This window comes from Phyllostomus hastatus, unplaced genomic scaffold, assembly GCF_019186645.2.
Source record: "Phyllostomus hastatus isolate PE091 unplaced genomic scaffold, TTU_PhHast_1.1 phas_contig_86, whole genome shotgun sequence".
NCBI classification, from domain to species: Eukaryota; Metazoa; Chordata; class Mammalia; order Chiroptera; family Phyllostomidae; genus Phyllostomus; species Phyllostomus hastatus.
This window is the reverse complement of record NW_025333977.1, coordinates 79,400,200-79,421,564: the sequence shown is the minus strand read 5'-3', so window position 1 is coordinate 79,421,564 and position 21,365 is coordinate 79,400,200. Positions and strand designations below refer to the sequence as shown.

The 21,365-nt window shown below is 38.9% G+C and overlaps 1 protein-coding gene across 2 annotated transcripts in view; it reads right to left on the bottom strand.

The window, feature by feature from the left end:
* Positions 1-7,073: 7,073 nt before the first annotated feature.
* The window catches only part of NECTIN3 (nectin cell adhesion molecule 3), a 125,392-nt gene continuing 111,100 nt past the window's right edge, over positions 7,074-21,365 (bottom strand). Inside the window, exons 8-9 of one of the 2 annotated variants that reach the window (XM_045851507.1) lie at positions 9,288-9,350; positions 7,074-8,475 (exon numbers count right to left, since the gene is read on the bottom strand). In XM_045851507.1, the coding sequence (XP_045707463.1) occupies positions 8,299-8,475; positions 9,288-9,350 (240 nt within the window). In that variant the 3' untranslated portion in view covers positions 7,074-8,298. The remainder of the gene's footprint in view (positions 8,476-9,287; positions 9,351-21,365) is intronic. The other variant, XM_045851508.1, reaches the window with a different exon arrangement.

The window sequence follows — 21,365 nt, the reverse complement described above, 5'->3', positions numbered from 1 at the left end:
AACTTACATAAATAAGGTAGAGAGCACAATCTCAGTGTGAAGGGGTTAATAGCAAGAAAGAGCTGGAGTAGAGATTCTATTCAGAGATCACTTTTCAGAAATAAAAATAGCAATACATGAATAGAAAAAATATAATAGCTATAAAGTTTTTCATCTCTAAGCCAAGGGGTTTTTATAAAATCACTTTAAAAGTAGGATCTCTCTTGAAGACAATTGTTAAACATCTTATTTTTCCCTCCATAAAACCCCTATGAGGTAGACAGCACTAACTTACAGGGGTGAAACTGAGAAGCAAGGAAAAGGTTGAGACCACATGGAGAGTGAACAGGCTGGAGCAGATGTTATGTCTTAAAGCATTGGCTTAGAAACAGAAGGTAGAGGATAAACAGGAATTTTTCTGGGTGGACGAGTGGAATAATCCAGGGATCCAGTAGCAACACCAGTTACTTAACATTTTTTACAAAGGACTTGGAATTTCAAGTACACAATGAAACCTAAGATGACAAATGCGCTTCTGGGTATTGACATGCTCAGCTGATGGGAATACACACACTAATTTCTCGTAAGACCAAGTGAAAAAGCAGAGGCACGAATGAGCCACAATGTGGGCAAGTGCAAACTAATGCATTTAGGACAAAATACTGCTGCTTGCAGTTAAAATATGGTGGATACTGAGCCATCAACATGACTACAAGAGGAATTTAATTTAGTTGTGTTAGGGTGGATTAAAAAAGTACTGGTTGCTATCAGGAAGAGTATTGAAAACCAAAACAAGGGCACTTAGAAAATCATATGCGACCCTGGATTCATAGATCCACTGTGAGCTATTAAGGACACTGGGAATGTTTGGAGAACATTTCTGACCCCTGGAGGGGACACATAAAACATCTCCTCATGGCTGACAGGCATATTTTGTAGCAGGAGAGACCACCATTCTAAAGTAGTGTAACAAATCCGATGTTCTGGATTTGCAGGGAGGCTTTCCCTCAAGATCTCCTCTAATCGACTTTCACAGTTAAATCCCAGGCCATGATAATAAATACACCCAATTTAGGCCATAGGAGACCTGACTGTAAACACTTCAATGTTAGTGTTTATAAAAAAATCCCAGAGGGCCACTACTGGTCTCCTACCCCTGGATGGAAAGATTGAAATACCTCTGAAGGCTGCTTTTTGTTTATGGAAAATTGTTTGGGTTAGCAATTATAACCTCATAATACTTTAAAGTCCAAGAGTAGATCTCCTTGGGTCCAACTGACAAGACTCCTGTGTAAATCCTTTACAAGTGGCAACTGTAAACAGCAGGGCTACAGAGTCGGAGCACCTGGAGGACAGGGCCCTCCCATCTTCAGTTCATGGAAATGTTACCATTTTCCCTGAATGTTCACCAACATCTCTTCCCATGAAACTCAGGCATTTATTCTACACCTCACAGCTAGGAGGGAAGGATACAGACTATAACTAGTATGTTTTGGTGCAGGGAGATGTAATTTGATGCACATCATGGCCTTAGCTCCCCAAAACTGATTGGAATATTCTGGGGAATGAACCAATGGAAAGATTTTTCCCCAACCAGTGGAATAAAGAATCCTTTTAATTGTCATGGGTGGTTTCCCTTCTCCCTGTTATACAGAATGAAATTCTACATCACAGTCTTGATAATGTATGATAAAAGATGTTTAGTTTCATCTGAATTTTTGACAGTTTCTCCACATACAGTGACTTGGGTAGAGAATATGCTAGTATGGGAAAAAGAGTAGAAATATACCTAATATTTTCACTGTTGAGTTAAAAAAGGCCTCCCTTTTCCTGTCTCTAACCATTCCTTAAAGACAATGTTAAAACAAGTATCGTAAAATGGGCTTGAAATAATGGGATGTTGGCGTATGTAAGGTTTCTGTTGTACATGCACCATGTACAAAGGTGAACTGGAGATTATTTCTTTAGCAGCAAATGTTAAGTAGCCCTCTTTCCCTCTGCCCCATTCCCCACCCTCCTAAGAAGGAAAAAGCCTTCACTAAAGAGAAATGTCAGTGAGGTTCTCTACTCGGCAGGTGGCCAACTTCAGAGCAGTGAATATGTCTACCTCCCTCTGGTGTGAGGAATCCTTAGCAAATTGTTACATTTCATGCATTTTAATTATTTTGGCATATGTTAATTAGTCTTAATAAGGAGTGGTTAGTTACCGTTTGAAATATCCTGGTTGGAAACGCACCCTCCAAAGGTAGCATTTGAAAAACTTCAGTCACATCAGAACTTTTTCTGTAGTGCAACACCAGAGACTTTGTTAACGAGGGACAGTTTTCAATGGTCAAATTAATAGTGATCAAGGCATGTGTATTGCCCCAATTCTGGGGCAGTCCAGCCCTTCCTTGAACAGATGTGAGAGTCTAGCAAGCCCACTAGCCCTGGGATCCCTAGATTCTGTGTCTAAAATTTAAACAGAATTGGGTGCCAGACACCAAAGCCTGCCTGAATATTATTGGATTCATCTCTTTAAATAACCCTCTCATTGAAGATATTATTAGATTCCTTAGTGGAACAGAGTTGGGACTTTTTCAGGCATACAACACAGGGTAACTGTTACAGCATGTCTCTTTCAGTGCTTGCTTACTTCTAAATGTGGATGAGGCGGACATTGGTCTAAAACCTGATTTCAGTGTAAAGTACCACCTGGTAAGGTTAGGGGAGAAGATTAATAGCCCTCACCCACCTCTACCTACTGAAAACCTTCAAAAGCAACCTGATAACTGCAAGTGACCAAACTGGCTAAGTCTAGTTTACAACAGTTTTTTTTCTCTAAAGGAGGAAACACAGATACCTTTACAGGGGCAATGAGATTAATCCAGTCATGGTCTATAGTGGAATAGACTCAGAAAAGCAGTTTTTAGTTACAGAAAACTGGAAGTCACTGTTCTCTCATAAGACCTGTAAACAGCCCAAGGATGAAAGACCTTTGTCAATTAAACACAGGAAGAAGAGAAACACAGAACTGTCACGTTTCTACTACACATCCTTCCTATTCTGGCCTTCTACCAAAGCCACTTTCTTTCTAGCTGTCCACTACAGGAGTGCCACCACCTCTGGGAGTTCAACAATTTTGAAGCAAACTAAACAGAGCAATTAACTAAGTTCAAGATGAGTTGTTAGAAATTTGTGCCACTAAAACAGAACCAACTGAAATGGAGTCATTTTAATTATTTGACTGGTTATTTCTGTAGCTAATGGGTGTGAGACTCAATAAGGATTTTGAGAAGTTCAAAACTACTTAAGATAAATATATGCTCTTGCTTTCATCTTAATAAACATTTCTTATGATTTGTTCCCTCTTAAACTCTTAAGAGTTCCCTCTTAAACTCTTCTTAAAAAATAGAGAAAACCTCTACCGTAACATCATTCCCCAAGAACAGATTTGAAACACTGACGTTAAGCATGATGGTGGGCGTGCAGCATAGCAGTCACCGTGAGCCTTTCTGTCCCCACAGGGCTGCTGGAAAGAGAACAGGAGTTTGGTTCTAGTCAGGGACATGATTCACCTAAGGTGCCTGCCCTAGACCCCAGTCCATGCTGCGCACTCAGTAACAGTGGCTGTTGTTTGTAGTAACATGTAAAACAAGAACGACTACTAGTCACAGCAACATGCATTTTCAATTCTAGGCAGAAAGGCTAAAACCCAGGTATCAAGTTTTTCATATGACAGACCTCTGTTACAGTAAAAGGAATGTCTTCCACTTGCACTTGGCTATATTGAAATTAGGTCTAATTGAAATTTTTAACATTTCTCCTTGGGGATGCTAGGGTATTTGGAATGCTGGCAAAGGTGATCCGGCATGCAACAACAACCGAAACACAGGCATTTTCATTTTAAGACTTACAATATTCCATCCATTGCTGTCTTATTTGACTCTCATCATATTGCTGCTGAGGAAAGTGTGATAACCTCCACTTTATGGATTGGGGCCACTGACGCCCTGGAGAGTTTAAGCATTGTCTAAGTTTCCATGGCTCAAAGGCATGAAGCCTGGAGTAGACAGAACCTGTTCTTTCGATTCCCGGTGTAATGGTCTGTCTTCTATTCCCCCAGGGGATAAAAGGTTTTAAGGGAGACTATTATATATTAAGAATAGCACTTGGAGACCAGCACAGTGCAGGGAAAGACTAAATAATGAAAAACAAAATAGTATATTTTAGACTACTGTGGCAAAGGACTTAGGAAATCATTCTCAAAGATGGATAAAGAAGCCGTCATCCCTATGAGTCTCTATGAGTAAACAGGGCGATAAAAAATTAATGAGGACACCAATTCATTTAGTTTCTAGCACATTTCTTTAGCATCTACTATGGGCAACATTACAAGGAAGCCTAACACAGATAAGAAGTTTATATCACATGCCCCAAAGAGCATGGACTTCTTCAAATTTAGAACACATAAGGTCACAGACAGGGGAACCCTCAATGAAGAGAGAAAAAATCACCATTAAAGAATTAATCTAAATTCTTATCCCATTATGTCAGCCCAATCCTAAGTGGCACAGCCACTTTATCCTAGTGTGGTCTGCAAAGAACTGGTTATTATCCACTACTGAAGCAACAAGGCATACTCCTGGAGCCTGGTGGCCTCCAGAACAGGCGTGGGTTTAAGATGGAGCACACACTGCCCCTTGAAAATGCAAGGCTGCAACTGTAAGTGGATAACCACTCTGGGACTTCTTTCTGCTTTAGTGTGTTTTAGTAAACCTGAAGAGCATCCAGCACCAGCTGTGGCTTACATCCCTAAGCCTCACACATGGATCTTCGCGAGTCTAACTTCCAAATTTAAATAGCTATCGTCTAGTCTAGGCTCCAGATTTAGAGAGTGACAGGCTAATTTTGGAGGGTATATTTTGGTTGAGGGGGCTGGCTGATCAAACTTTTTTAAAGCTCCTTCCCTTTCCACTCAGCATTTAAAATAACAGATGTAGATGGGATGCACCAGGATGAGCAAGATAGCTTGTAAGGGGCCAACAGCTATAAAATCTACCTGCTTGTTAAAGAAATACCATACCTGAGAGACAGGCAAAAAGGATATTGAACTACCTGGCTGTGACGGAGGTACCTACATCCTGAAATTTCTTTTCCATAACCACATTGAGATTATGAAAAATGCAATAGTGGGTTCTTCTTGGTAAGGAAGGTACTGTATACAGGTCCAAGGGGTCCTGAAACCCAGTGCTCCCCAATCTCCTTCCCTAGTGCAAATGAAGACATCTCTATTCCCCACTGGGATGCAGGGGCACTGTTACGACACTAATTCAACAACCTGCTTCCCAGCAGGACGCAAGAAACCACCCGGTATGTGTGAGACATGACTACAGCTTTCTAAAGGAGGTGATGTTCCATAGTATTTCCTCCTCTGTAACATTCAGTACTTTACAAAACACTTCCCTGTGAAGTAGAGCTCTGACCAGAGTCATCTTTCTGTTGGAAAACAATTGCAAGGATTCCTACACCTTCAGTTACACTAACTCACTGATGGGATTCCACGTACCACAGTCAAATATTTTCTTTCTGTGCCAGCTTGCTGAAAAGGGCAGTAAATTCTAGCTCTAAGGTAGCACTTTGAGACAGCAATGAGGGTCCTTGGGATTTACCCTTTGATACCATATAACTTTTTCTAAGTATATTTTATTGATTATGCTATCCAGTTGTCCCAAATCTTTTCTCCCTTTTACCTTCCCTCTGCCCTGCCCCCTCCAACTTCTAGCAGCACCCCCCCCCCTTAGTTCATGTCCATGGGTTGTACAGATAAGTTCTTTGGCTTCCCTATTTCCTATACTATTCTTAACTTCCCCCTATTTTATGCCTAACAATTATGCTCCTTATTTCCTATTCCTTTCCCTCCATCTCCCCCTCCCCTCCCCAGTGATAACCCTCCATATGATCCACATTTCTGTGACTCTGTTCCTGTTCTTGTTGTTTGCTTAGTTTTTGTTTTTTAGGTTCAGTTGTTGACAGGAGTTTGTTGTCATTTTAGTGTTCATAGTTTTTGATCTTCTATTTCTTAGATAAGTCCTTTTAACATTTCATATAATAAGGGATTGGTGATGATGAACTCCTTTAACTTTACCTTCTCTGATCTCATATAACTTTTAAATTGTGAATTTCCTAGCTAAAGCATTGAGTTAGAACTTAGCATCTTTCTCCCAGAGTCACTGGTCACCCAGGTCATGGGGGGAGTGTATTACTATTGCAGAAGGACTGGATGCCTGGTCTGACAAAGCACAGCAACACACAGGCAGGAACTAGAGCCAGCACAGCCCGAATCATAAGGTGTCTTTGGTATCTCATTAGAAATCTATGTTGCTATTCTCCTGCCCCCTTGAAGCGTAGGTTGGAAATGTGTACTATTTTATAGTGCTTATGTCCCTCTTTTCTAATATATGAGAAGTCTGTAGGGTTTTTTCTTTTTTTAAATCTGTGGCATACCTCTAATCTTCCAGAACACAAGTGAAACGATGCTTTCCTTCAGATGTGAGGGAGGGTGATCACATTTGTACCTGTGCTCCCTCCTCTGCTCACCCCACTTTAATTACTGCCTTGACTCTCAGTGAGGAACAGTTGGCAAAGTGAGAAAACTCAAGACAGACACTAGAGTTGGCACTAGAGTTGTGCAGGATATACTGGTATGTTAGTCACTACTGGCTTTTTTAGCATCTTTTAAAAAAAATCCTCACCTTATGATATGTTTTTATTGACCTTAGAGAGAAAGAAAGAAAAGGAGGAAGAGAAGCATTGATGTGAGAGAGAAATATCAATTAGTGGCCTCCTGTACACGCCTTTGATTGGGGACCAAACCCATAACCTAGGTGTGTGCCCAGCCTGGGGACCGAACCTGCAAATTTCTGGTGCATGGGATGATGCCCTAATCAACTACGCCACCTGGCCAGGGTATTTTGTTTGTTAATTTTTTAAAACTCTTAATTATTTTTAGAGAGGGGGAAGGGAGGAAGAATGAGAGAAACATGGATGCATAGGAGAAATGTCCATTGGTTTCCTCTTGCACATGGGGACCAGGCCCACAACCCAGGTACGTGCTCTGACCAGGAATCAAAATCATGACCTTTTACTTTGTGGGATGACACTCAACCAACTGAGCCACACTGGTCAGGGCTGGCCAGGGCCTTTTTCTAAAGTCATATCTTTATTCTTGTAGTTGACCATATAAAGTAAGGGAGGGAGATCAAGGGTAACGTGGGTTTGGCACATACGCCACATTGAAGTGGCTTTTTTTTTAAGTTTTCATTTTCCACCTGCCTTTTAAAAACAGGAGCTATTTCACAGTGATTTTCCAGCAGGCTTTTCTGAGGTAGATGAAACATGGACAATAAGTAGTAAGAATGCAGAGGGTGGCTAAGGCCTGTGTGGATAGGGTCCGTTTTAAAGAAATTTCAGTAGTGAAAGCTGAGCCTGTCGTACACAATACCACAGAAGAGGGAAAAGGCTCAAGGCTGTCCACCGTTTCCAGGGAGTTTAGAATTTAGCAGGTGGGAACTAGGCTAATGTGGCTAGTAAAGAACAGACCTGTGGGAACAATGACAGAGTGAGAGGAGGACCACGGTTAGCACTCCACTAATCAAAACTGGGCAGATATGTAGACCAGGAAAGAGATATGTATCCTTCAGGGCCTTAGTGATCAAGAAGGAACATATATTATATCACAAGAGTCTAAAAGCAATCAAAAGACTTGAAGGTTTAAACTACCTTTTCTTGTTTTTTTTGTGTGTGTAGAGAACAAATTTTGCCTGTTTCCTCAAGCCTCTGATTTGTACACAGGTATTGTGATTATATTAAGCATGTCAGGGAAAGCCAAATCCCAACTAAATAGTTAGTGAGATGGATTTCAAACTCCATCTCACTTTTGCTGCCTGTATGACTTACAGATGAACAGGGGGCCTGTCTGAGACCCAGCGAGGTGTGTACTCCCAGCTGGGGCTTTCTTTATGGAGAGTTGCTGCTGGCATCACAGGCAGATGGTCTGCTTTTCAATGAACATGCCATCGTAGGCCGAACGTTAGTAGTTAAACACCATTGTCACAGGAATACACAAACCTGTAGTCAAGTTCACAAACACAGCTGGGGGTGAAGAAATACTGGAAGAAAGAAATTTGCTATTGGCTCCATGTCATTCATCACGACTTCTGATACACTTGCAGGGGGATCGTTTTGTATGAGAGAGAACAACATAATGACTATTAACCTCGGTTTCTCTCCCCAGCCTAGGATTCACATTCGTCAGAGTGCCTGTGAGAAGCAGGGCAATCACACATAATGCTCTCGAGGGTTGATGTAGACTCTCTCGGGATCGTCGTTTTGATGTTGGCCAGGGCTCCGGTCTTGGTAGCACATCTGATTACAAAGAGGGTACATCTGCTGAACTCCATCTTCTCCCACTGGATTCTCATCTTCATAGTCAAATCTCCTGCTATTTAGTCCATTCTAAAAATTCAAACATTGCTTACATTAGCCAAACAGCTGTTTGCATTTTTTTTCTAGCACTTTGGTAAAAAGAAGCAAGAATAGAATTCATTATAGCTGTCTCCCTGATGCCCTATCCCCGAACAAACTACTGAATGGCAAAGTCAAGTCCAACAAGTTAGCATTTGCTGGTCATGTGTTGCTTTCAATACCTGAATAAGACTGGTGGCAGCTCCAAGATAGAAAATTATACACAGTTTCAGGTTTTCAAATTTAGAATTAGTATCAGGTAAGGTAAACTGGAGAAAAACAAGGCTGTGAACTTCAAGTGTCCCTGGGCATGCCTCAAGCTTGGAATGACTGCATGAGATACATGGAGAATTAAATCAAACCACACACACACACACACACACACACACACACGCACACACACACACACAACACCAAAGGAATCTTCAGGACTCAGCACTGGGGAGTTAGGGAAGAGAAACAGAGAAATGAACTGATATTTGACTAGATGACTGACACAACTGAGAAAAAGAAATGCTATCAAAAATACTCTTTTGACCTTTCTCCCTTACTTTCACAGCTGACACCCCCTGCTGCTCTCTGGTGTCTGGTTCTGATCCTGCTACCTGGTTGTTAGTTTTATAAAACTTGACTACTTCTAAGAGGAATAAATAAGCTCAAGGACTTTACAAAATGATACTGCAGCTGCTTAGATATCATAGAGGTGAATAAAATAAAATTTCATAAAAATCAAATATTTTATTAAGCGTGATGGCTACCAGCTCCCCCGGGGTTGATGCCAACAAAAAGACCACATTACTCACAGAGTGCTCGAGACCGCCAACTGCTATTTCTTTGAAACGAGTTTGCAAAGGCAAGTGTTCAGTCTGGAGGAAGAAGAGAGAAAAAGGCATGCCCTTTGAAGCACCAAGCACATGGTAAAACACACAACCAAGACCACTATGACTCCTATTATTAAAAGAGCCAATCGTGTCTTGTGAAAAGTCTGCCAGCCAAACAAAATATTCTGGATGAAGACGAGAAAAACAGCTACATTTCTGGAGAGTTTCCCTCTCTCCTGGCTCCAGACTTCTTCTGGAAGAAAGAAAATACATAAAACATTTGCTGCAGCAACTCTTAGGCAAACTTGTTTACCTCTTACTTCAAAGAGAACTCAGCACAGAAGGTCTCTCAGCTTTGCGTAGTGCAGAGGCTGCCATTTTGAATCACTGAAAGTAGTTTTGTGGTGCTTATGAAAGGTAATTATTTGTCTTTATTCATAGATAGTTCATGTATGGTTATATATGGTTACCTTTCTCTTCCTGCTGCTACTCCCTCCCTCCCAGACCCAGGCAGATCATAAAGGAAACTCATGGTTTTCAAACCCTAAGAAAGCTCTTTCTTAGCTGCCCTTTGACTTATAAACACACACTTACCCTTCAGCACCCAGGCCAAATATCACCTCTTCCAGGAAGCCTAGCAGTCAGTCCTTGGGCCGAGATAGCCGCTCTCCTTACACAGCATCTACTATGATAATCCATGTGTATTTGCTTGTCTACTTCACTAGGTTGAGGATGCTGGTTGGTGTATTTCACAAACATCATTTCATTTAATCTTTAAAATAATTCTATAAAGCCAGTATCTTTATTTTACAGATGACTAAAGTGGACAAGCAAAGTGGTTAAGGGAGTTGTCTCCAGTCACACAACTGGGAAGTGGCAGATTGTGATTCAAACATGGATTTGTCTGATGCCTAAACCTATATTCTTAATACCACCTGCTTCTATCTCAGTGCCTGGAAAACAGATATTCAGTAAGTATAACACAAAATTGCCTGGAAGTCCCAGCGGGTAGGCATGTCTATCAACATGCTCTGCACTTTACTGCCTGTCTTATGCTGTCCTTTTGGTCTAGAAGGTCAGCCTCTGAGACTCTGGTAACTGAAACACTACCCATCCATCTTGGTCTGACTAAAGTCATTCCCCACCCACCCCTAAGGTCTTTCCACAATGTCCATCAAAGTTCATTTATCCCAGTTTTCCTATTGTTCTTGTTTATTCCCCTATTAGAGCACATATCATGATGCATTTGTTTCATAGTTCCTAATGGCTGTATCTTTCAGCCCAGTAAACAGTAAGCCATTCTTGGCCATCCCCACACCCTTGCCTGTGGCTCTGTAACAGGAAGAAGTCAATAGTTAACCAACAAATTTACTGAATTCTAAACTACCAATTCTTGATATCCCATTTCAGGGTTATCGAAATTTTAAATTATTTGCGACCAATTCATCTATTGTGTTCTGCATGATTCTAGGGTGCTCTACATGACCAATTCATGTTGACAGGACACAAAAGTCCAAGGCAGGGCCAGGTTCATGGACAAGTGACCAGTGACAGAAGTCCTAGTGCTCACAAGGGTTCCACTTTGGGGTTTAATGTTCTGTGGTTGGCATCTTAGATTTCTTAATTTCACTATGAATGTGTGTTGTAAGTGGTCTAATGGGACAATGGCTTCAGGGACTTGTAGCCTCAGCTCAAGGTTGTCCTGCCACCTGCTGCTTGACTTTGACTTGGTTCTTGGCCACCACTCACCCATTCTGGTGCCCAACCCCAGCTCCCCCAACATACACTTTCCCCTCATGCCTCTGTCCACGATTGTGGCTTCCCTCTGCCACGCAGGGGCCTGAGGGCTGGTGCAGGGAAGGCTGAGGTTGGGCATGCACAGCCCTCTGCATCAGGCCACACCTGGACGGTGGCTGGAGAACACATCTCATGAGGGCAAGTCTCTCACTCACCCCTAATCTAGGTACCTAGTCTTGCCTTCTTGCCATTCCTGATTTTAAAACAAGGGGTTTTTAATTTAACACAATCTTCATGTGCACTAACTGGGCCATAAGCAGAGGCTGAAGTTCCTCTTCTTTAGCCAGTGTTGTAGACCTTCATCCAAAAGGTACTATACCTCAAATGAGCCCGTGAAGTTTTAATCTTATAATATTTAATCAAAAATTTATATAGACAGGAACCCCACACATCCTAGGGATGTCCCCAACCTGCGCCGCAGGAATAAACAGCTATAGAAAAAGGTGCTTGTTTCCACGTTGTGTGGCTGTTCAATTTCTCACAACATACACAAGGAACATAATTTGATCTGGTATATGTGTTCTCTTTCTGCTAGCTCATAAACTACCTGAAATGTTACATATTCTGATTTCTTTAAAAAATTACTGACATCAGTATATAGAAAAGTGTCTTGAATGATACCAGAAACTCATATTTAGTGCTTAATATATAGGTACTGAATTAATCTATAATACTTTAACCGATGGATTCATGACATATATTATTCTATTATTCTTCAATTTTTTTCCTAGGAAGCCTCGGGCTACTCTCAATCTCTAATACATATTTCGGTTTCCCAGCTTACATGTATGTACTATCAGCAGTTTCTATTGAGCCACAACCTGTGTTCACTTTCTTGATTTACTAAAGTCTGTAGACTCTCATTGCTGGCTTCCAAGGTGCTAACAACACTGGTTTTCAAGTTTTATTATATGTTACCTTAATAAACATTTTACCTTCCCTGGCTCAAAAAATAAACCGAAACCTTCACTTTTTACTATGTATTGTATTTTAACCTGCTTCTAAAACAGAGCTTTTGGAGTTGTTCAGGTTTATTTTAGGTAATGACAGACCAAGATTTCAAGTTGCTATTGTCATGAGGTGGACAATTACGCTGGATACTCTGCTTATCTGGCAGTGTCCACTTGGGTCCATTATTCCCACTCTCCAATGTGAGTCCTTTTGGTCTTCTATCTCATTTCATAATTTCATCTTAAGAGAGAAATAAGAAGATAATACAAACCTCTTAAATTCTGAAAGGTCCTTAACTTACCACTCAAAACCTCAGCTTAACAAGATATCTAGTTTCATTTTTTTGCATGTAGCTGTCCAGCTCTCCCAACAGTCCACTTTTGAAGAGGCTATTTTTACTCCATTTTATACTCCTACCCCCTTTGTCAAATATTAACAGATTATAGAGACTTGGGTTTATTTCTGGGCTCTCTAATTCTGTTCCATTGATCTATTTGTCTGTTCTTATGCCAATACCATATTGTTTTGATTACAGTGGCCTTGTAGTATAGTTTAATGTCAGGTATTACGATCCCTCCTTCTTTGTTCTTCTCGCTCAAAATTGCTGAGGCTATTTGGGGTTGTTTGTGGTTACATATAAATTTTTGAAATGTTTGTTCTATATCTGTGAAATATGTCATTGGTATTTTAATAGGGACTGAGTAGAATCTATAAATTGCTCTGCGTAGTACTGACATTTTGATGATGTTAATTCTTCTAATCCATGAACACAGTATATGCTTCCATTTGTATCTTCCTTAATTTCTTTCTTCAGTGTTGTATAGTTTTCTGAGTATAGGTTTTTCACCTCCTTGGTTAGGTTTATTCCTAGGTACTTTATTTTTCTAGTTGCTGTATCAAATGAGATTTTTTCCCTAATTTTTGTTTCTGATATTTCCTTGTTGGTGTACAAAAATGCCTTGATTCCTGAGCAGTAACACCACATACAAAAATAAACTCAAGATGGATAAGTCTTAAATATAAGACACAACACCATAAAAGTCCTACAACATAGGCAGGGGAACATAGGCAGAAAAATTTCAGATATTCCAAGCAGCAATATTTTCACCAATATGTACCTTAGAGCAAGGGACATAAAGGAAAACACAAAACAAAACAAATGGGACTTCATCAAATTAAAAAGCTTCTGCACAGCTAAAGAAAACATCAGCAAAATGAAAAGGGAACCAACCATATGGGAAGATATATTTGGAAATGATACCTCGGACAAGGGTTTGATCTCCAAAATATATAAAGAGCTCACACGACTCCACTCCAGGAAGACAAACAACTCAATTAAAAAATGGGCAAAGGATCTGAATAGACAGTTCTCTGAGGAGGACATGCAGAGGGCCCAGAGACATGAAAGGATGTTCAGCATCACTAGATATCAGAGAGATGCAAATTAAAACCATAATGAAATACCATTTTATACTGGTCAGAGTGGCCATCATAAAAAACCAACAAACAAGTGCTGGCAAGGTTGTAGAGAAAAGGGAATCCTAGTGCACTGTTGGTGGGAATGCAGACTGGTGAAGCCACTGTGGAAAACGGTATGGAATTTTCCCAAAACACTAAACATGGAACTGACTTTTGACCCTTATTCCACCACTGGTATTATACCCTAAGAATCCTGAAACATCAATTCAAAATTACCTCTGTAACCCAATGTTCACAGCAGCCCAATTTATAATAGCCAAGTGCTGGAAACAGCCTATGTGCCCATCAGTAAATGACTTAATCAAAAAGCTATGTACATTTACACAGTAGAATACTATACATCAGAAAGAAAGAACAAACTCCTACCCTTCTTGATAGCATGGATGGGATTGGAGAGCATTATGCTAAGTGAAATAAGACAAATATTAGATGATATCATCTATAAGTGGAACCCAATCAACAAAGCAAACAAGTGGGAAAAATATAACCAGAAACATGGAAATAAAGAACAACTGACAGTAAGCAGAGAGGACAGGGGAAGGGAAGAATGGGGCAAAGAAGGGGAAAGGTCACCAAGGAATATGTATAAAGGACCCAGGAACAAAAACAATTGGGGGGAGGGGTGAATGTGGGAGGTGGGGGTGGGTAGGGCTGGGGAGAGTAGTAAGGGGAAAATGGGAACAACTGTAATTGCACAACAATAAAAAAAAAAGGAAAAAGAAACAAGATATCTAAAACTCATTACCTGCTGAAGCACCAGCCACCTTCCCTCAATTCCTATTGTGGAGATAATCTAAGCACCCTACCACCTCACACCTAGTGGTAACTGGTGCCTCCTCCAATGCTACCTTACCTACTCAAGCATTTGCTAAGTTCCCCTCTCCTAACCTTCCTCTGCCACACCAGCCACAACCAAATATTTTAACATGCACTCACTATTTCTTATGGAACCAAAAATCTCAAGAGTATTGATTCTATGGAGAATGCATGCATAATAGGAATATTACTTAATTACTTTGATTCTACCTGACATGTTGGTCAGTCTCTTATTAAAGATGAAGCAAAATATTACACATCCTCTTGTTATGCCTGTCAAGAAACTCTGAATCCTATAAAATACAACATTTTTATGATTCTTTACTTTTTAGTTTGCTTCTATTTGTCCTTTTGTTATTCTCTCAATTCCACGGGAGACCCAGGGAGTCACATCTGTTTATTTCCCCTGCATGAGAATTTCAGGTTAATGCCTAGGATTCACATTAAAATTACCTTTCACTAGACTCCAAAGAAATTTCTGGAATTGCTAGGCTGTAGGACTCCCAGACATTTTCTCTGTGCTGAGCCCTTGCCTCGTGACCTACATTGTTCTCCTGGTTTATTTTCTATGATATGCTCTACATCTGTTGGCACACTCTCTTCCAACTCTGCCTCCATAAAGCTTTTAAAAGGCTTTCATCCTATTGACATATCTTGCCCTAATGCTTTTTCTGTATACTGACAAGTGGAACATTTTTACTTCTGCTTCCAGTCATGATGGAGAACTAATATCAGACTACCCCTCCTGCCATAAATTACTAGAAAACTGGTCAAAATATATAAACAACAGTTTTCAGATACTGAACATTGTGCTGCACACCATGAGGCTCTGAGAGAATGGGAAAACACGCACACATACATGGTAATACTCTGACAGCCCTGATGTTTCTGCTGACTGGGGAAGAGGAAAACCCAAGAAGGGCACAGGGTGCTGCTGAGCTGAGGAGTCAGAGCTCAGCGTTCTGGCAGGCTGAGGTGTTGTAATCCATGGCACAGGGTACTGAAGTGAAGGAGAATCCTCACTGAACATGTGAGACATTCAGTAGACAGAGACCCCGGGGTGATCCCTTAGAATATTCTAGAACCACCCAAACAAACCAGTGCCCAGCTTCCAATATAAATGTACTGAACATTAAAAAAATCTAAGAAACAAACCCCAAAATGATGAGAATATACAATGAAATTAGGAGAACAGCTCTTATAAATATGTTTAAGAATACAGAGGAAAATATGAACAAAATATAAGAACTGAAAACTGTGAAAAAGACCCAGAGAGAACTTCTGGAACTAAAAAAACATATATCTGAAATGAAAAAGTGACTGTATGTCCCTAATAGACTACTCCAACATATTTCAAAATCAAATTGCTGAGAAACAATGATTAAACAAAAATCTAAGACACAGCCAAAGGAAAACATAAAACACACAACATACATAGAAATAAAAATAAGAATTATCACTGGCTTCACAGGAAAAAAAAAGAAGCCAGAAGACAATAAAAGCTATGACTTAAAAACACTGAATGAAACAACAAAATCAAACTAGAATTGTGTATTACCACAAAAATATTGTAAAAATGAAGGTAAAAAAAAGAGAAATTTTTTGACAAACAAAAGCTAAAAGAAGGTGTCATCAGACCTATACCATAAATAGTGTAACAGCAAAGTTTTTCAGATTGAAAAATATTGATTCTAAACAAAAACTCCATCAATTTTTACATGTTTAAAAGAGATAGCCCTGGTTGGTGTGGCTCAGTGGATTGAGCGCCAGCCTGCAAACTGAAAGGTCACTGGGTTGATTCCTGGTCAGGGCACATGCCTGAGTTGCTGGCCAGGTCCTTGGTTGGGGGTGTTTGAGAGGCAACTGATCTATTGATGTATGATGTGTCTCTTGCACATGGAGGTTTCTTTCCCTCTCTTTCTCCCTCCCTTCCTGTCTCTCTAAAAATAAACAAATAAAATCTTTAAAAAAGATACCTCACAGTTCAAAACAAAGATAATAAGAATGCATTGTTGGGGTCATAACATGGATAAATATAATGTATAAGAATAATAAGGGAAGGAGAGAAGAAATTTAAACATCTGTTAAAGTTCTTACATGATACATAAAGTAGTATAATGTTATATTACGATAGTGGTAAGTTAAAAATGCACATGCAAAACCCCAGATAGATCACTAAAAAAGTAAAAACAAAGAGGTATAGTTAATAATTCAATAGAAGAGAAAAAAAATACTACAAATACTCAGTTAATTTAAAAGAAGGCAGGAAAAGAGGGAAAAGGAGCAAAGAACTGACAGGACGAAAAGAAAACAGTAACAAGATGATGAACTTAAGCCCAAACACGGCAATAAATGTACTAAGTGAGAATAGATTAAACATAACAACTAAAGTGAGAGATTTTCAGACTGGGTACAAAAGGCAATTCTCAACTAGATGCTATCTATGTGAAATGCATTATATGAAGATATAGATAGGTTAAAGGTAGGAAGATTGAAAAATGCATACCATGAAAACATAAATAATAAAGTTTTAAACAACTGAGGCAGCTATATTAATATCAGACAAAGTAATTTCAGGAAAAGGAAAATTACCAGAGATAAAGAATAATTTTTAAATGATGAAAAGATCTAATCAAGATGACTTAACATAACCTTCTTAAATGTGTATGTATGTACCCATTTTTTGTAAGTAGACTACAAAAACACATGAATAACAGAACTGAGAGAAGTAGATGCATTCACAAATTTAGATGAAATTAACACTCTTCTCTTAGCAACTGACAGAAAAGTGAACTGAAAAACATTATGTGTAAGGAAGACTTGAAAAACATTATTCACCAATATGACCTAAATGACATTTATAGACTCCTATACTCAACAATGGCAGAATATACATGTGTTGTGTACACAGAATGTTTAGTAAGATAGACCCTATACCAGGTAATAAAAGAAGTCTCAATATATTTCAAAGGGTTGAAATTTTATGGATATGTTTTCTAATTATAATACAGGGTCTAGCAGAAGTAACACCTGCTTGAGTATGGTTGGTAGGATAATACTAATTTATAGTTTTAATTTGAACATTTCACCTAAAATGTCATATGGTGTGCTGGTGTGTGATATTGCTTTGTTAGAGAATTATATGCTTATGATTTTGTGATAAAAAGAAGTGTTATTTGTGCCAGGCCTTGTAGAATTAGTGAGAAATCAATAACACAAACATATTTAAAGAACTCTGAAGTGTTTCGAAATTAAACATACTTTAAATAACTCCAAAGAAGAAATAATAAAAGAATCTAGAAAGTATTTTGAATTGAATGATAATAAAGTTGTAACATACTAAACTTTGTGGGATTTCAAAAACGTGCATAAAGAAAAATCTATAGCTTTAAATACCTGTATTAGAAGAGAACTCAAATTAATGATCTGAGCATCTTCCTTAAGGAGGCAAATAAAGAAGAGCAAATTAAGTCCAAAAGAAGTAGAAAGAAAGTGAAAAATCAATAAACAAATGGACAAACACTGAACAAAATTAATGAAGTAAAAATTTGGTTCTTTGACAAGATTAATAAAATTGGAAAACTCCTCATTAGAAGTAAATACAAAGAAAAAATGAAAACCAATATAAAACTGAAAATGAGGACATTACTACTGCTCTCACATGAATTAAAGGGTAAAAAAAGATGTGTTATAAACAGTTTTGACAACCTAGATGAAATGGACAAATGTCTTGAAAGACACAATTAAAATCCTTCCACAGACAAACTCCAGGCGCAGGTGGAATCACAGTAAATTCTATCAAACACTTAAAAGACAAATTCTTTCTGCAAATGAGAGAGGAGAGAACACTCTGGAACTCTTTTTAGGAGACAAGCATCAGCCTGATACCTAAACCTGACAAAGATATTACAAACAAACAAACAAACAAACAAACTTAAAGATTCTTATTCATAATATCCCAAAACCTTAAACCAAAACAGCCCTCAACCGTTAAATGAATAAACAGATTATGAAATATTCAGAAAATGGGATATTACTGAGCAATAAAAGGAAGTTTGTTCATTCAACAAGAATCTCAAAAACACTACAGTAAATAAAAGAAACTGAGGGCACAAGAGAGCACACTGTGATTTCCCTAATCTGAAGTTCTTTTAAAAAGGCATAACTAATATATTGTGATAGAAATTACATTCATGGTTGCCTGAGCAGGAGGTGTATGTGTGTGGGGGACGGTGGCGGTAAAGGGTGCATGTGAGAAATTTTACAGGTGCTAGAAATGTTGTTTGCGGTAGTGGTTACATCAGTGTGAATATTGTCCAAGTTCATCAAACTAAATATTTAAAATGGGACATAATATATCTCAATAAAGTTTTGTTTTTTATAAATGATACCATTGCATTTTACTATGCTTATTCCATTTTGGAAAAGCATGTGTGTGGAGGCAAAGTAGAATGAGTAGTCACTGACAGGCCGCATCTGGCATGATAGGAGTTCTCAGTAAATTATTGATAGTTTACAACAGATTGTCCTTGATGCAGGAGTTTCTCAGCCATAGCATCCGATTGTGTATTTGTGTTCTGGTGACTGTGTTTCAAACCTATAGAAATGATCTCACCACACTGAAGGAGCAAGACATAAAAAAAATTGGCTACCGTACATAATTCACAGAGTATGAATTCCTCAAGGCATAACGGATATTACATTCCTAGCCATTAAGTACTTCTCTGAACAATTTCATAAAGCATTATTAAAATCATGAACCAAAGGTCAATTTTCCTTTACACGGTTTTAAATAGTTCTGAAAGTGGCTGACCATGTTGCATGAGCAGAAATAATAAAGATTGTGTTCTAATTAAGTAGTATTTACAACATTAATTAGTTATTTGTTTAATGAGATACATAATTGTTAATGCTGTCCATGATAATTACCCCTAAGGGTAAGCTATTCACATGAATATTTCTTATTATTAAAGTAGGCTCTTGACATTCACAGATTTAACATTGCTGGTTTTAACCATTCATGAGTGAGTTTAAAAAGGTTATGACACGTAGTAATTTGTAATTTTGTGGAGACACAAATCTGAATCAAGACCTAGGAGGTTTTCTAATGAGATAATTATTTAGCTAGTTAATGAGCTTAGCAACTGCTCAATATCCCTCCTTCAATGTGTTTTTATTATTCTCAACCCTTTGAGTTTAAAAAAGATAGGGTTATCTAGGAATGTAGTGTTTCTCAAAACTCCATGCATGTCAAGAGGGGTCCTATATTATTAATCAACCTTTTAAAATGTGTAATTGTTACTTTTTAGTTAATTCTTAGTTCTCTAGTATCTACAATCAGTCATGATGGGCTCAGATTGCCACTACACATGGTACAATGGGGGACCCAAAAAAACACCAGAATTATCTTCTGGAGGATGGGCCCCTAGCAGTACAGGCTTCCCCTGCTGGGTGAGTGTTCTACATGCCCATCTCTATCAGCATACCACTGGCCTTTTTATGAGAGGCTGCATTCGGCTTCAGTGACTTTTTTTTGAAGACCCTTTCAACACTTTGCCCATTTCACGATGGGTGATTTACAAGCGCACCTGCCCACACCTACACGGCACTGTTCAGCAGTTTTTGACCCTCATGCCCCACCCTCCCTATTCACCCAATCTTGTCCAGAGTGAATTTTTTGTTGTTGTTTTCCAGATGGAAAAAGTCCTCAGAGGGAAACAGATTGATAATATGAAAGATGTAGAAGAGGTGATACAAAAAATGGCAGAAGCACTAAAAAGCATCAAAATCAGCAAGTTCAAAAACTGATTTGAGCAGTGGAAAAAAGTCTTGATTGGTGTATTGTGCCAAATGGAGAGTACTTTGAAGGTGACTGAAGTTTGAACATGTAAGAATAAATACACAATTTTTTAATAAACACTGTTTTTTGAGATCCCCTCTCACATAGGCTAGATATATAAAATCTGTCTCACCTTATTTCCCAAGACTTGAGATTTCCTTACAATGCCTCTTTCTCAGTGTTTGGGAAGTAAGGTTCACTTCTGTGTTCTGTCAATACACTCCATCCTATAAATTCTTTCCTGCTTACCTCCTACAAGGTGGACAGGATGGGTCCCCCAAACCTCACACGGTGCTATCATAGAGCGGATGCTCAGTAAAGGCCTGCTGACATACTGTCCTTGCATGGGGTCTGGTCTGACCCGCACTCACAGTCAGTGGTGCCCTCAGAAGTCTTGGGTGTTAAGAGCATGCTAGGAAACGTGTGCCAGTTGGACTAAAAACCTCAGGGTCAAATTCCTAACTGCAAGGACTGTATTATTTTCCTGCTCCCTGCCCCTTAAGATGGGTATTGTTCAAGATGCTTTACATGTGCTCATTTTCTTATACTATCTCCTTGAGGTAATTTTTTTTATCATTGTTCCCATAATAAAGATAAGAAAGCTAAGGCTTAGAGAGATGAATCAATGATCCCAAATTCACAGAGCTAAGATTCAAATTCATGTTTACGTAATTCCAAAGTCTGTGTCTTAAAGCATCACACAAGGTTGCCCATCTTGAGTATATCTAGTCTCTTTCTAACTTGACTGCAGAAAGGGACTGAAAAGTAGGAAGATGATGAGCATATCAAAGGAGAGAGGGCAGAAAACTGAGGGGAAATACAGGTGATTTCCAGTACTTGCCAGCTCTGCCACCTGCTCTGGATTATTGTCACCTGAACTTGTCAAATAGAAACTCTGGCATAAGTTATGTCTTTGGCTTTAGCTCCAGCCTCAACTAAAGGAAAACATATGCAAGGCTTTTCTTGAGCAGTTTGTGACTCCCAGGTATTTTGCTTTTAATCTGCCATTGCCTATGGTCATTTACTATAGAATAATACTTAAAAAATTAATTTATAGGATATCTATTGTTTGTTTATATCCTATACTGATATTAATTAGCACTTTAAAATGCAATGTTTGGTCCCCCAATTTACAATATTAAAAATTGCAATGAGGCAGTTACAAGAAAGGAATAAAA